At 36.4% G+C, this 12,638-nt stretch overlaps 1 protein-coding gene across 5 annotated transcripts; it reads left to right on the top strand.

The window, feature by feature from the left end:
- The first annotated feature begins 923 nt into the window (after positions 1 to 923).
- LOC121863820 (mitochondrial fission process protein 1-like) lies at positions 924 to 4,843 on the top strand. Of its 5 annotated transcripts, none has more exons than XM_042362684.1 (4): positions 924 to 1,037; positions 2,515 to 2,574; positions 2,895 to 3,022; positions 3,224 to 4,843. In XM_042362684.1, the coding sequence occupies exons 2-4, from the start codon at positions 2,520 to 2,522 to the stop codon at positions 3,524 to 3,526; spliced, it is 486 nt and encodes a 161-aa protein (XP_042218618.1). In that variant the 5' UTR covers positions 924 to 1,037; positions 2,515 to 2,519; the 3' UTR covers positions 3,527 to 4,843. The 5 variants fall into 5 exon arrangements, with proteins under 5 accessions (XP_042218618.1, XP_042218615.1, XP_042218616.1 ...); XM_042362681.1 differs by lacking the exon at positions 924 to 1,037 and adding an exon at positions 1,186 to 1,298; XM_042362682.1 differs by lacking the exon at positions 924 to 1,037 and adding an exon at positions 1,189 to 1,236.
- The last annotated feature ends 7,795 nt before the right edge of the window (positions 4,844 to 12,638 follow it).

The raw sequence follows: 12,638 nt of genomic DNA on the forward strand, positions 1-12,638 counted from the left end.
TTTAGAAAACTGTGAATTTAAAAGATGGCCACACAGAGCCCACTACAAAGCTTCAGCATCGTACGCCTTAACCCCTTACTAAGAAGACAGAATATAAATATTAACTCAGATGATACACACAAGTCTTCAAATGACAAATGAATATAGTGTACATATTATTTTTGTATTAGTTTGCCTTCACACCGGTTCCAGGCTCCAGCGGCAATAGTACTCCCTTTATTGTTGGTTGTGTGTATCCATATTATGTTTATTTCATGGATTTCATGAAGATTTTGTTATTAGCTACTTCATTAATAATTTATATTATATTTCGGTAAATATTCGTCCATTGACTGTCTTCAGGTTTTGGTATGAGTTTTTTTTTTACATTTTTCAGTGTTTTACTCAAATCTGACTTTCATTTGTTGTACAAATTAGCAGTTTTTGTAAAACATGAACAGTTTCATTTATAACAGAAACAGCTAATTTGCACTAAAATTGAGGAAAATTTTGAGTAAAACACTGAAAAACGTAAAAAAAAATAGCCTATTCTCATACTGAAAGGATTGTAGTGGATTCCTCCCCTTCAAACGCTGTTTGTCGCCGAGTAGCTGACCCCGCGAATTCCCCCAGTGTATGCCTCGTGGTCTAGGTCAACCAGCGCCGCCTTACATGACGGAGGTCAACTATTAAGCCACGCCTACCTCCGCTATATAAGACCTGACCTCGTGGTGACCTCTCTTTTTCTACCTACACCAACCTGCAAGCAACACCTCCTCCTGCCTGGCGGTCCTCGCTCCCCCCGGCGAGCATGGCGACCCACAAGCTGGTCCTCCTCTGAGCATCCTCACCAACCAGCTCTCTCTACATCACGCTTGTAACCACGCTGCCACTTCCCAGCACCAACCTGCACTGTACATCCAATACAACATGTATACAGAGAGCACATTGTGAGTTTCCTTTCTCCATCCCATCCTGAGTGTGAACCAAACATCCCGTACCCCACAGGACTGACCTACTGGATGAGGAAAGGAGCCAACCAAGGAGTATAACCTCAGGTAAACGTGGCGGGAACCTGCTGACAGCCAATGGACGAATATTAACCCATATTCCTATAAGCTATATATAAATAACATTTGTATTTGCTTGTCTCGTGTACAAAACAGTATATATATTTTAGGCATGTAGTATTGACAACACGTTACACGTTACATCACATCAGCTGGTCTTACCGTGTGTATGGCGAGAGGTGCAGGTGTAAGCTGGCAGTGTGCCCATTAGTTAGTTACTGTATAGACAACTTCGATGAAATAGAATCGGTATTTGCCAAATATTTCAGTTTTAACCAATGCAAAGTTATGTTGTCTTTCTTTTTTTTGGTGTTATGGTGTGTTTGTTTTATAATTTTAATGTAAAGAACCAGACGTGTGTTAAGCCATGTTGTGTCCACTGGGATTATTGTCACCCAATTAAGATAATGAAATAAACTTTGACAAAGACATATGGGCGTATAACAGGTCTGGTATTTTTGTATATAGTTACTGATGTGTAGATTTTTAAGTACTGTAATGTATGGAATTCAAATTGTGTGGGCGAGGAAGGAAATACCTTTGAACAGTATTGGTGCTGTTTAAATATACTTTTTTTATATATAACATGAAACGGTAAATATTCGGTAGTGACCAAACACTTCTGTATACAGCATTGATTTGTGTATAGGGAGATAAAGCAAAAAAAAAATAGTATTTTTGTTGGAAATGTATATACCGGGTATTTTATTATTTTGCTCTATCTCCTTATATATAAATCAATACAGAGTTCCGTGCTTGGTCACTCACGAATATTAACCCATGAAACAAAATAAAAATGGTCAAGATTTGTCTTACACCATAATGGGAATTTTATAATCGAAATAGATTTTTCTTATGTTTATCATGGTGATTTGAAAGAAAATTATCGCTATTTAAATATGGAGATATGACCCCTCTAACTCTTGCAACAATAATGAATTCCTTCATAGTGCTTGTACTGTACAGCAGGGGTTCTCAAACTTTTTTCAACCAAGGACCCCTTATATACCATGACGCATACAAATATTGTCAATAATCAAAGAATAAATCATAGTCCAAAGCATTTGTTCATTTCAACCCAAATCCAAAATATCCTGCAAATTGGAATCGCCAAATCTCTCACAAACGATAAACGCACTATTTCTCAAAAACTTTTCGCGGACTCCCAAGGATCCGCAAACCCCAGTTTGATAATCACTGCTGTACAGTACTTAAGTTATACCCTAGCAAAAAAAGGAAGATGGTAAGTTAGTTTATCAACTAACCCAACCTAGGCTAGATTAGGTTTTGTTAGCCTTTTAAACTAACCTAACCAAACCCAGGTTAATGGATAATACCTTTGACTCGTCTCTATAGCCATAAAATGGGACTTTCTAGCTCAATCCTTTGTTTTATGGCAGGTAGTTTATTTAAAAGACAAGTGTATGAATAGGTAACTTTAAATGATTTGTTATTATATTTTTAGGTAAGATGGCCGAAGTAAAGGAAGTGGATATTTACCGTGACACTCCTCTCCGTCTGCTTGGTGAGTAAATTTGTAATTGTGGCAGAGTTTTGTATATTAACTCGTGGATTATACATTATACTGTTTGACAGGTTAATAGGTGCTACTATAGCATGCAGTCTACAAGATATTTGGGTTAAGTTAGCATAGGTTAGATAAGGTCAGGTTAGGGCAAGTCAAGTCAACTTAAGTTAAGTTAGAATAATTATATCTTTGTAGACTGCACGCTACAGAAGCACCAGTTAATGATATAGAAATGTCTCCTTGTGCAGTTATTTTAATATTTGAAAAATACAACATCTACAGAGGTTTCCAGTACAGTACATTTTTTTTTTTTTCAGGCTATGCCAATGAAGTGGGAGAAGCTTTTCGGGCCTTAACACCATTATGGTTTGTACGATCAACATACGGTGTAGCATCTGCATACGTGCTTGCCGATACTTATGATAAAGCAAAAAAAACGAGTAAGGTAGGTTCAGTATTTTGTAGTCAGTAATTTTTTCCTAACTACAGTACTGTACTGTATGAGTAGCTGATAACTTTAATTTAGTTTAATACAGAATTTTATATAAAGTATTATATTACTGGTCCCCATGTAGGAACTTTAATATTTACAGTACAGACATACAAAAACCATGTACAATACTCCTGTAATGCTTTTAACTTTCAGCAACCAGGATCCACTCAGAAGGCCATCACACATGCAGCAGTAGACACACTAATTTGGCAAGCCCTGGCATCAGTCATCGTGCCTGGCTTCACCATCAACCGGGTATGTGCAGGGTCTCTCTTCACCATGGCCCGAGCCATACCAAAGGTGCCCCTCACCACTCGTAAGTGGATTACTACAGCTATTGGCTTGGGATGCATTCCCTTCATTGTTCACCCAATTGATAATGGGATCCACTTCGTGATGGATAACTCAATCCGTAGATACATGGATCTGGTACCAAGGGAAGAGAAGCTAGATTAGTTCAAAGCAATCAGATTAAATTTCTGACTTTGCATCAGTACGACTGCTCTCAACTTGGTAATAGCCTTATTAGTCACAGCGGTATCTAATTTTTTAGGGAGCAACAATTTATAGAGGTGATATACAGTAATAACTGGTTTTTATTATTTTTCCAAACGTTTTGTTTTTACTAAGCATTTATAAAATAAAAACATTTGATAAGGGTAGAGAGAGACAATGTTTTCTCCAAGTACAGTATTGTTTTACAAATAGTGTACTGTATAGGTACCTATTGTGTAAGTACAAATACTGTAATGTAGAATTGCTTTAAGTGGTCACAAATGTAATAGAAATTGTTTGTGCACCAAACTTGTATGCCCCCTATATTTGTATACTGTATAGGTACCAATATTAAAATGATTTTTTATTGGCAGTTTATTTGTTTCAAATAATTTAATTTATTCTAACTTTTGCCATCTACAGTACAGTATTGACAATGTGTAATGAATCATAAAAGTATACTTTGTGATGAGTTAAATCAAGTTTTTACTGTATATATTCATCATCATATATGCTTAGGGCTTCCTAGATGAATTGATACCTCAAACAATATATTGGAAAATATTTAAGCTTCAATAACAGTGATATTAGTCATAAAACTTAGAACACAGACTATCAGTATAAGTAGAAATTTTTTCTTATTCTTGAGCTCACATCTACCTATAATGACCTCGGGCTTTGAGGGCTTCCGCTTTCAGCAAACAGTCCACAATATGACACCTAGTACATACAAAGGTGCCTTACTATAAGCAATAGGTAATTTCTTTGTTTAGTATTAAGAGGAAATTATTTTATAATCAAATATTTTATTATTTCACCAGTCTGGCTCAATAACTGTGCTACCTCTGCCATTATTCATTTGTATGCAGTGAAGAGTGATACACACACTGAAAATGCCGTATTTTCAGTTTAAGTATTGCCATGATATTGATGGCCTTATATGGTTATTACCCACATGTAAATGGTGTCTGGACAAAGCTGTGTATGTACTACTATACAGTAATGTATAAAGAAAAATTTAATTAAATTTTTTTTAAATATTTTTGGTGCTTTGCCCTGATCTACATTGTTATAGATTATTATTTATTATTGTTCCTTACCAGAGAAACAATAAGGTAGCTTTTATTTGACCTCCATTTGTCCATCCTCCCTTTTGTACATTTGTTTCTTTGTCTTTAAACAGCATCAGTGAATTAACTACTGCAAAAATTTCATATACCCTGTACAGTACTGTACCTGTACTGTATATATATATATAATAAATACAGTACTATAAGACTCTAATGTGTGTTTATCAATATGTTTTGTTAGAATAAAACTGGTGATTTTGTAGCCATTTTTGTAGAATCTAAAAAAAAATTAAGGGGTATTGATGGGGGGTCATGTATTGGTGTGCAGTACTTCACTTATTTATAATGGAAAAAGTAAAACTTTGTTCAGAATGCAAAATTTAGACAGAGCTGCTATTCATGTTCTCAGAAACATGAACACAAACTTAGATGATCACCCCAATTTAAAGCTTCATAACAACACATTATCATTGGGTTACTTTTAAGTTTTCTTGGTGCAAATGGGCCCCAGTAAGTACTGTATCTCTAATATTATTGTGGGATAGATTTATGTGACTAGTAATGTGGGTACAATAATGGTGTGAAGAAAGCAGCTTACTGAGTAATAACCATAGATTGGATATCTTAATTTCTGACAGTACTAAATGTATTTTGATGATCATGAACATTTTCAGGCTATCTTACATAGATAACCAGAAACTTAAACCAGATACTCTTGCATTAAATACATGAGATTATTTTAATCAGATTTCATGGCACGAAGGGATTTTTATATCTTGTTCACTGTTTATATGAAGGGAACAGTGCCGGATTTAGACCTGTGGAGGCCCCCCTCATTATAACTACCCAAGAGGGTTGGGTGGCGAGAGAAGCGAGCCTAAACATCTGGGAGTTCCGGGGGGGGCGCTGTAAGCCCCCCGGGAAAATTTTGAAATTAGAACACTTCTTTGGAGAATTTTGAAGCCATATGCAGTTATATTGAGGAAATTAGAACATTGAGAAATTTTTAATTAACTGTGTATTTATTGATAGTGTACAAATTCCCAACGCGCGCGCACACAAAAGTGAGACATGACTGGAGTCATTCATGTGATTTCAAGTCGTCCAGCCCTGATATAGATACTAGCGCACATGTGGAGGCCCCTGGGCAGCTGCCCACTTTGCCCACTCCTGAATCTGGCCCTAAAAGGGAAAATTATATACTACAGGTTAGCAGTTCCTCAATGATTGAGCTGAATATTACCCATTGTTACCTCTATTTCTTCAAAAGTTATGTAATTCCCTTTAAAATGGCTGGCAAGCTTAAAAGTGAGAGTTTTGTGGTGCTGAGAAGAAAAAGACACACCCATTTAAAATTTTCTATGTATTGTTTAAGCATTTTCGACTTGCGACCATTTCGACTTACCCGGTATGACCTGGATTTGGGTCCCTAACCCCGTCGTAAGTCGGGGAGGAGCTGTATACAGTGAACCCTCACTTTACGCGGTTAATTCAACCCACAGGGTACTGCGGAAAGTGAGAAACGCGTAAAGTGAACAACATAACATATGGGATTAATTAAAATAGAGACTGGGCCGACCCCCAAACTCCACTTTTTCAGACACAATACCTACGTTGTAGTAAAAATAACTTCTAAATTTTATGATGGTATGCACACAATTAATAATTAAGAGAAATATCAATAATATTAGATTTTTTAACACTTACATTAGTAGAAAAGATGGCTGGGCACACGGGGATGGGGGGTTGGTTCCGAGGCAGAGGGCAGATTACCGGTATTGGCCCTCACCTGTATCACTTGTATCAATTGTTTCACTATCCACCACAGAGGCTTGCAGGGCCTCTTTGTCAAACCCCTCAAAGTCCATATAAGTCCATATCCTCACTATAATTATCACTATCACTGACTTGGGCCGGCTGTGGTGGGTGGCGGTGAAGAACTCGGCAGTGAGTTCTGCTATAACGCGTGTTTTGATAACGCGAATTTGCTCTAACGCGATTTATGAATTAGGAACGATATTTGTATAACGCGAACGCTTGTTTGCTATAACGCGATTTTTGCTTACTATTTCTCCAATTTTGTGGTACAGTGGGGTATGCTATAATGAATCTAATTGGTTCTAGAACCTTGTTCGTTATAGCATTCGTTCGTTATAGGATTAATCCGTTCCAGGCCCCCAAATACAACCACTTAACACTGAAAAATATAATATAAAATTGTAAAAATTGTAAAAAAGTGCATAAATATGCATCTAAACCCCTGAAATAAAGAATATCATTAATATTTGTAATAAAAAACAATAAATTAGAAAAAAAAAAATTCAATAATGTTCGTTGTAGGAGTTTCGTTCGTTATAGCATTCTCAATTTTATAGGTAAAACCGTTCTAGTAGGATCCGTTCGTTATAGCATACCCCACTGTATTAACTGTGAATATAGTAAAGAAGAATATCAACAAGAAGCGTTCTGGTGATAGAATTCCCGGTGATGATCGTAAAAGAAAGGATATAACACTTGAAGAGAAGCTCGATTTTATCAACCTCAAAATCACCCTTCTCCCCCATCAAGTAAAGTGTTACATTTACTGTATGATTTCATTATTAGATATGAATGTAACATTTATTTAGACTGTGCTATCCTTTGTGTTAGGCTAACTACTAAATGTTTTCGATTTCGAGTAATCTGCACCTAACCCTATTTTCTCCATAAGCCCTGTTATTTCTATTACGCGATTTTCTATAACACGATATTTTACAAGAACACAATTATCGCGTTATAGCAGAACTACCTGTAATGGTTTGATGACTGGGCGACCTTGTGCGCGCCCTGCTCGCGCGGCTTACACAACATGGCGGGAGGTTTGGATCCAAAAATGGCGCGGCTCGCCAGCCGCTCTCCGCGTAAAGGGGTACACGCACCGCGGAATGTGAGCATTCCGGTTTCGGCAGGATACCGCGTAAACGTGGAAACGCGGAATGTGGGACCGCGTAAAGTGAGGGTTGACTGTATTTTAAAATTTGTACAAAACGAGCAAAAAGGGGCTTGTGTTTTATACTTTTTCAATATTATGTAAAAAAAATTATTGGATGTATTAATGTACTGTATACAGTACCTGTGATGTATAATAAAGAAAATAATGTAACAGTTTCTCGGGATAAATTACATTCTGGTTCCTGTTTTACAGTTTTATGGTGTAAAGTATTTGGCAAACTGCCATTGTACAGTTATGTGATTCACTTGATTCCTGTGTACATGATAAAAATAAAATGACATATTCCAGGTAGTAGATTATGTTACAGTAGACCCTCGTGAACCGCGGGTATCCACGGTTTTTACTCTTCAGTATACCATTTCACCAACCACGCCATTGAAATTTGAGTATCTGCAGAATAGTGTGGCATCTTTATTATCTGCTGTAATATATTCCATTATAAATGTGAGGAATGAATAAAATAATACTAATAAATGAAAGAAGAAATACAGTACTGCATTGCCATTTGACAATCATTTCACCAAGGACATGGGAGACAGAAGCACCCTCTCATGGTCATGCTGTAGATTAAGTCCTGCGGACATAAGAAATGTTTATTCTCTGTGTTCAAATTTGCCCTTATGATTATTTGAATTTTATTATTTATTTTTTTGTTTTACATATTCAGTATGAACGATTGTGTGCACATGTAACAGTAAAAAAAATTACTAAAATTATGTACTCTACACCAAAATTTAGTACCGTGTTGGCCTGAATCTATATATTATTGACAGCTTTACCTTACTAAACATTCTTGACATAGTGTTGTAGGTTAAATATTTTCAAGTGGAATTTTTTTTTATTAAATTTATGATTATATTTATGTGTTTGTTCTTGATTATGGTTACCCTCTAGCATTGTATGACAAGGGCCTGCAATAATAAACACTACAGTACATTATTTAAGTAAACAAAGAAATGTAGAATAAATTCAGTTGCAATATACTATTGCAAGGAATTTAATGTAGTTTTATATATACGGTACTACTACAGGTCGTGAACTTCAGTATGCTCTATATCAAAAGTATTGGTTTAATATTCACACATGGTATGTTTACTTAATTTTCATATTATATTACTTCAGATTATGGCAGTTGCCTCATATCACAAATTAAATAATGGCAAAGGAAATGGATTCCAGCAGTTATTGACGGAGACCAAAATGAGTGATAAAAGTTTTAAAATTTTTGATGCAGTAATGACTTGCTCACAAGGTGGTTTTATTTTTTCAGTTATAAGGTATTGTATCAGAACTGCCATGGGTGAAACAGATTTTACAGCTGGCTGTAAAAAAATTGTGATTTAGGTTGATATTTCTTATTATTGTATAGTTAGACTTTCAAGCTATGTCAGTGTTTACAGACTTCTTTTTGTCAGAAGTTCTGCAATCCTGTCTCATCAAGTCTTGAGTTTATACAATGATCTTTGTAAGTTTGACTATCATAAGGGGTATTAGTACAGAATTTGAAATGGAGACTACTGTACTTGTATATCAACTACAGTACTTAATTTTTTGTATACTGTACTGTATCTTGGATGGTTACAAATTTTTTGGAGACATTGGTGTGTGTGTGTCTGTCTAACCTTTATCAATTTTCATAATTATCCCTGAAACTAGTTATCTTGGAAGATAAAAATGCATTTATTACTTGGGATATTATTTAACATGTGAAGAGCCTATTTTTTGCCTGATAAAATACTATATATTAAATTGGTCAGATATAGGCACCATTTAAAATTCTCAAATAAGTTTCAAAACCCATACCTGGTAATACTCAAAGTTAGTGCAAAAGTGGAATTAGACCAACCAGTTAAAGGATTATGTTATTTATTTATAAGAAATAATTTTTGCAACAAACTAGATTTCTTAGTGATATAAAAACGGTACTTTACTTCTTGAAAAGTACTATTACGCACACAGTAGGAGTTTAAGAGAATGCTGTAGTTTATTGAAAGGTGAAAAAAGATTAAAAGCACTGTACTGTTAGTTTGATAAATTTTGATGCATATATACATTCACGAGCATACAAAAGCAACAGGATTAACATGCTGTGTACAGACAGTCGTCTCAATCTTTGTTTTATAATGTATCAAATTCTAATTCTTTTGAATTTTTCAGTTACTTCAGTATAAGGAATCTTAGAGTTCCAGTCTAACCAACCTATCGTGGATTGCTTTATTCATGATGTGTAAATGACCTAATGTACAGTACATCCTGTTGAGTTTTTGTTTTAACATTGTTGAAATGATTTTTAATAAAAATTAAAAAACCCTGCAATTTTTTATTTTTTAACACTAGAAGTTTGACATAAAATGTAGTTATCTAACAGATAATAAAGGATTAGTCCCCAAATATTAATGTTAAAATTATTGTAAATGGAAGGAGGTAAAAGTGGGTTATTGTGAGTACTACATAAGCACAAGGAAAATTTTTTTTGTGTGTGTGTATATGTATTACATGAATACAGTACAGTACTGTATAATGTTTCTGGAAAAAGGAAAGAATGTTTATGGCATTTACAGAGTATGAAACAGCAAGTGTTGAGAGGAGAGCTATGTAGGATATACAATATTGAAAATGAGAGTAAATGGGAGATTCAAGTTCAGTATACATTATTATAGGAATACCCTGTACATCGCTATTCACAATTAATGTTTTAACGCTACAGTAATATTTCAAACCCACACGGGCTAGTTGCAGCTCTCATATCCTGCTGTCGGCAGAAGTGTGTGGTAGCTCAAGTTGTGCGAGCACGCTGATAAGTGGCGTGTTTTATTGTGTTCATACACCAGGCCATGTAAGCGTCTACTGTATTTTGATGTTGCGCTGTGTGGTAGGTAGCATACTGTATCTCAAAAATTATTCATAATGCCTCCCAAGCACCCTTCTTCCATTTCTGCTGTCTCCTCTGCACAGGGGCCTCGTGTCTGTGACCTTGGACGTTAAATAGCACATTGTAAAGTAGCATGAGAAAGCCGAGGGCACGATTAAATTAGATGTGTACCGTACGCAGTTTAGCCCCTTGGTCCATGCATTCCATTGAGAAAAGTGCGACAAAAATTAAGATAAATGGCTCGATCTGCCTTACTGGATCTGCAAAGTCTCAAGGTTTTGTGATTCTGCACCTACATTGCGGAGGAGAAAACTGCATCGAATTTTAAGGCGGTGAAGGACCATTTGACTCTCCTGTCGGGGGTGGGGGGGGGGGGCAAATGCTGAGAGTGATGTCTAATTTAACGGTAGGAATTTTAATCAGCATTTTCCATTGACGGGGGTCATCGTGTCGACACTCATAGTTTTAAATACTGCAGCGCACTATGAACAGAGGTGGCAGAAAAACAAACTGATAATATTGGATGATGTGGCTAGTAGCTGATCTTCGTTACACTCTTCGTAATTGTTTTTAGTTTGTTTTATTGGGTATTTATAGTGAATACAGTTAATGAATAGTGAATATGGTTAATGAACAAAGAAAAACAAGGGTAATTTTATAAACCTGGTTTTTTTTTGCATTAACAGTTCTACAGTCAATACAGTAAACCCTCGATAACTCAGCACATATGGGGCTCTGTCCTTGCCCAGATATCCCAAATTCCGACTTATCGAGGCACTTCCGCCCTCCTACAAAAATACAATAAAAAATTATCAACCCATATATGTAATTACTAAATGTAAAATAGAAATACTTACCAGCACTGCAGGCGAAGAATGAAGCATCTTAGTAGGAGACACATTTCCAGGGTGCAATACATTCCGAGACCATATCCATGCTGAATTATTTGAAATTCAGAGTTATCGAGGGTTTACTGTATTGTGAATTTTCAAGAGGCTTGTATTTTGTTTTACTGCCAAATGCAAGCTCGTTCAGCTGCTGGAGTAGTGTCATCTCACAAATGGTGATACTATGCAGGTAAGCACATTTAAGATAATTTAATCAGAAGTTTTTGCAGTTTTGGGAGTTTTTATCTGTAAAATAAAAATGGGCAAGAAATCTTACAATGGATGGAGCCAAGCTTCACGGGCAGGACATCATCACTAAACTTTATGCGACATATACTAATAAAGAAAGCACATTTAAGATAAATTAATAAATTTTATAGCAGCTTTGTAATAAGTTTTTGACTGGAAATTAATTTTTTTTTTCCTCGCCAGTTAACCCTTAGGCCCCGGGTGACGTTCCAGAACTTCTGCCTATTTTTATTATTGGAAAAGTTGATCTTTTCTCAATTTACCCCCGTGGGGGATTACTGCCAGCAGCACCCTAACCCGGGGCTTAAGGGTTAATGGTACTAAAACTCCCATGTTGATGATCGTCTGCATACACGAGTAAGACGACCCATAATGCATCAGCGAAAGTGAACAGGCTAACCCACCTAATCCTCGACGGTCCTGCACAAAATGGAAGAGGTTCGAGATTAAAACTGCCAATTGAAGGAATGACTCCTACCTCAACAAACCATCATGTCCTGAAGGGATGTGTGAAGAGACAGCTTCCTGTTATCTGGCAGTCCAACCCAAAGGCGTGGGTGACGAAGCCCATCACCCATGACTGCATTTTTTAATACTTCTCCATTTCGTCACCAAGTATAAGTGCTGCCATAACCTGTACAACATATCGCTGCTGCTGTTGGACAATGCTCCTGGCCATCCCCCTTTGATGGTCAATTGGTGTGACAATATGAAGGTGGCATGATGGCGAGTTTCTACACCTTTGACAAATTCAGGCCTCGGTAGTCTTTGGGTTAACCATTACAGTACAGGTATTCGTAGTTTAGCAACTGTGATGCATTCCTGAAAAACAGATCACTAAGGGAACAGAAACAAGAAATATCATAGACAAGGGATAATGAGGAATAATATCTCTGGCGATGGCACGTAATTGTGAACCAGAGTTGCCGATTTGCCCCCCATTAGCACACAAGAGCGTGCGAGGCTGAACTGTGAGCTACGGTATGTTATCGTTCAACTTGTA

Source organism: Homarus americanus, unplaced genomic scaffold, assembly GCF_018991925.1.
Source record: "Homarus americanus isolate GMGI-L3 unplaced genomic scaffold, GMGI_Hamer_2.0 scaffold48354, whole genome shotgun sequence".
NCBI classification, from domain to species: Eukaryota; Metazoa; Arthropoda; class Malacostraca; order Decapoda; family Nephropidae; genus Homarus; species Homarus americanus.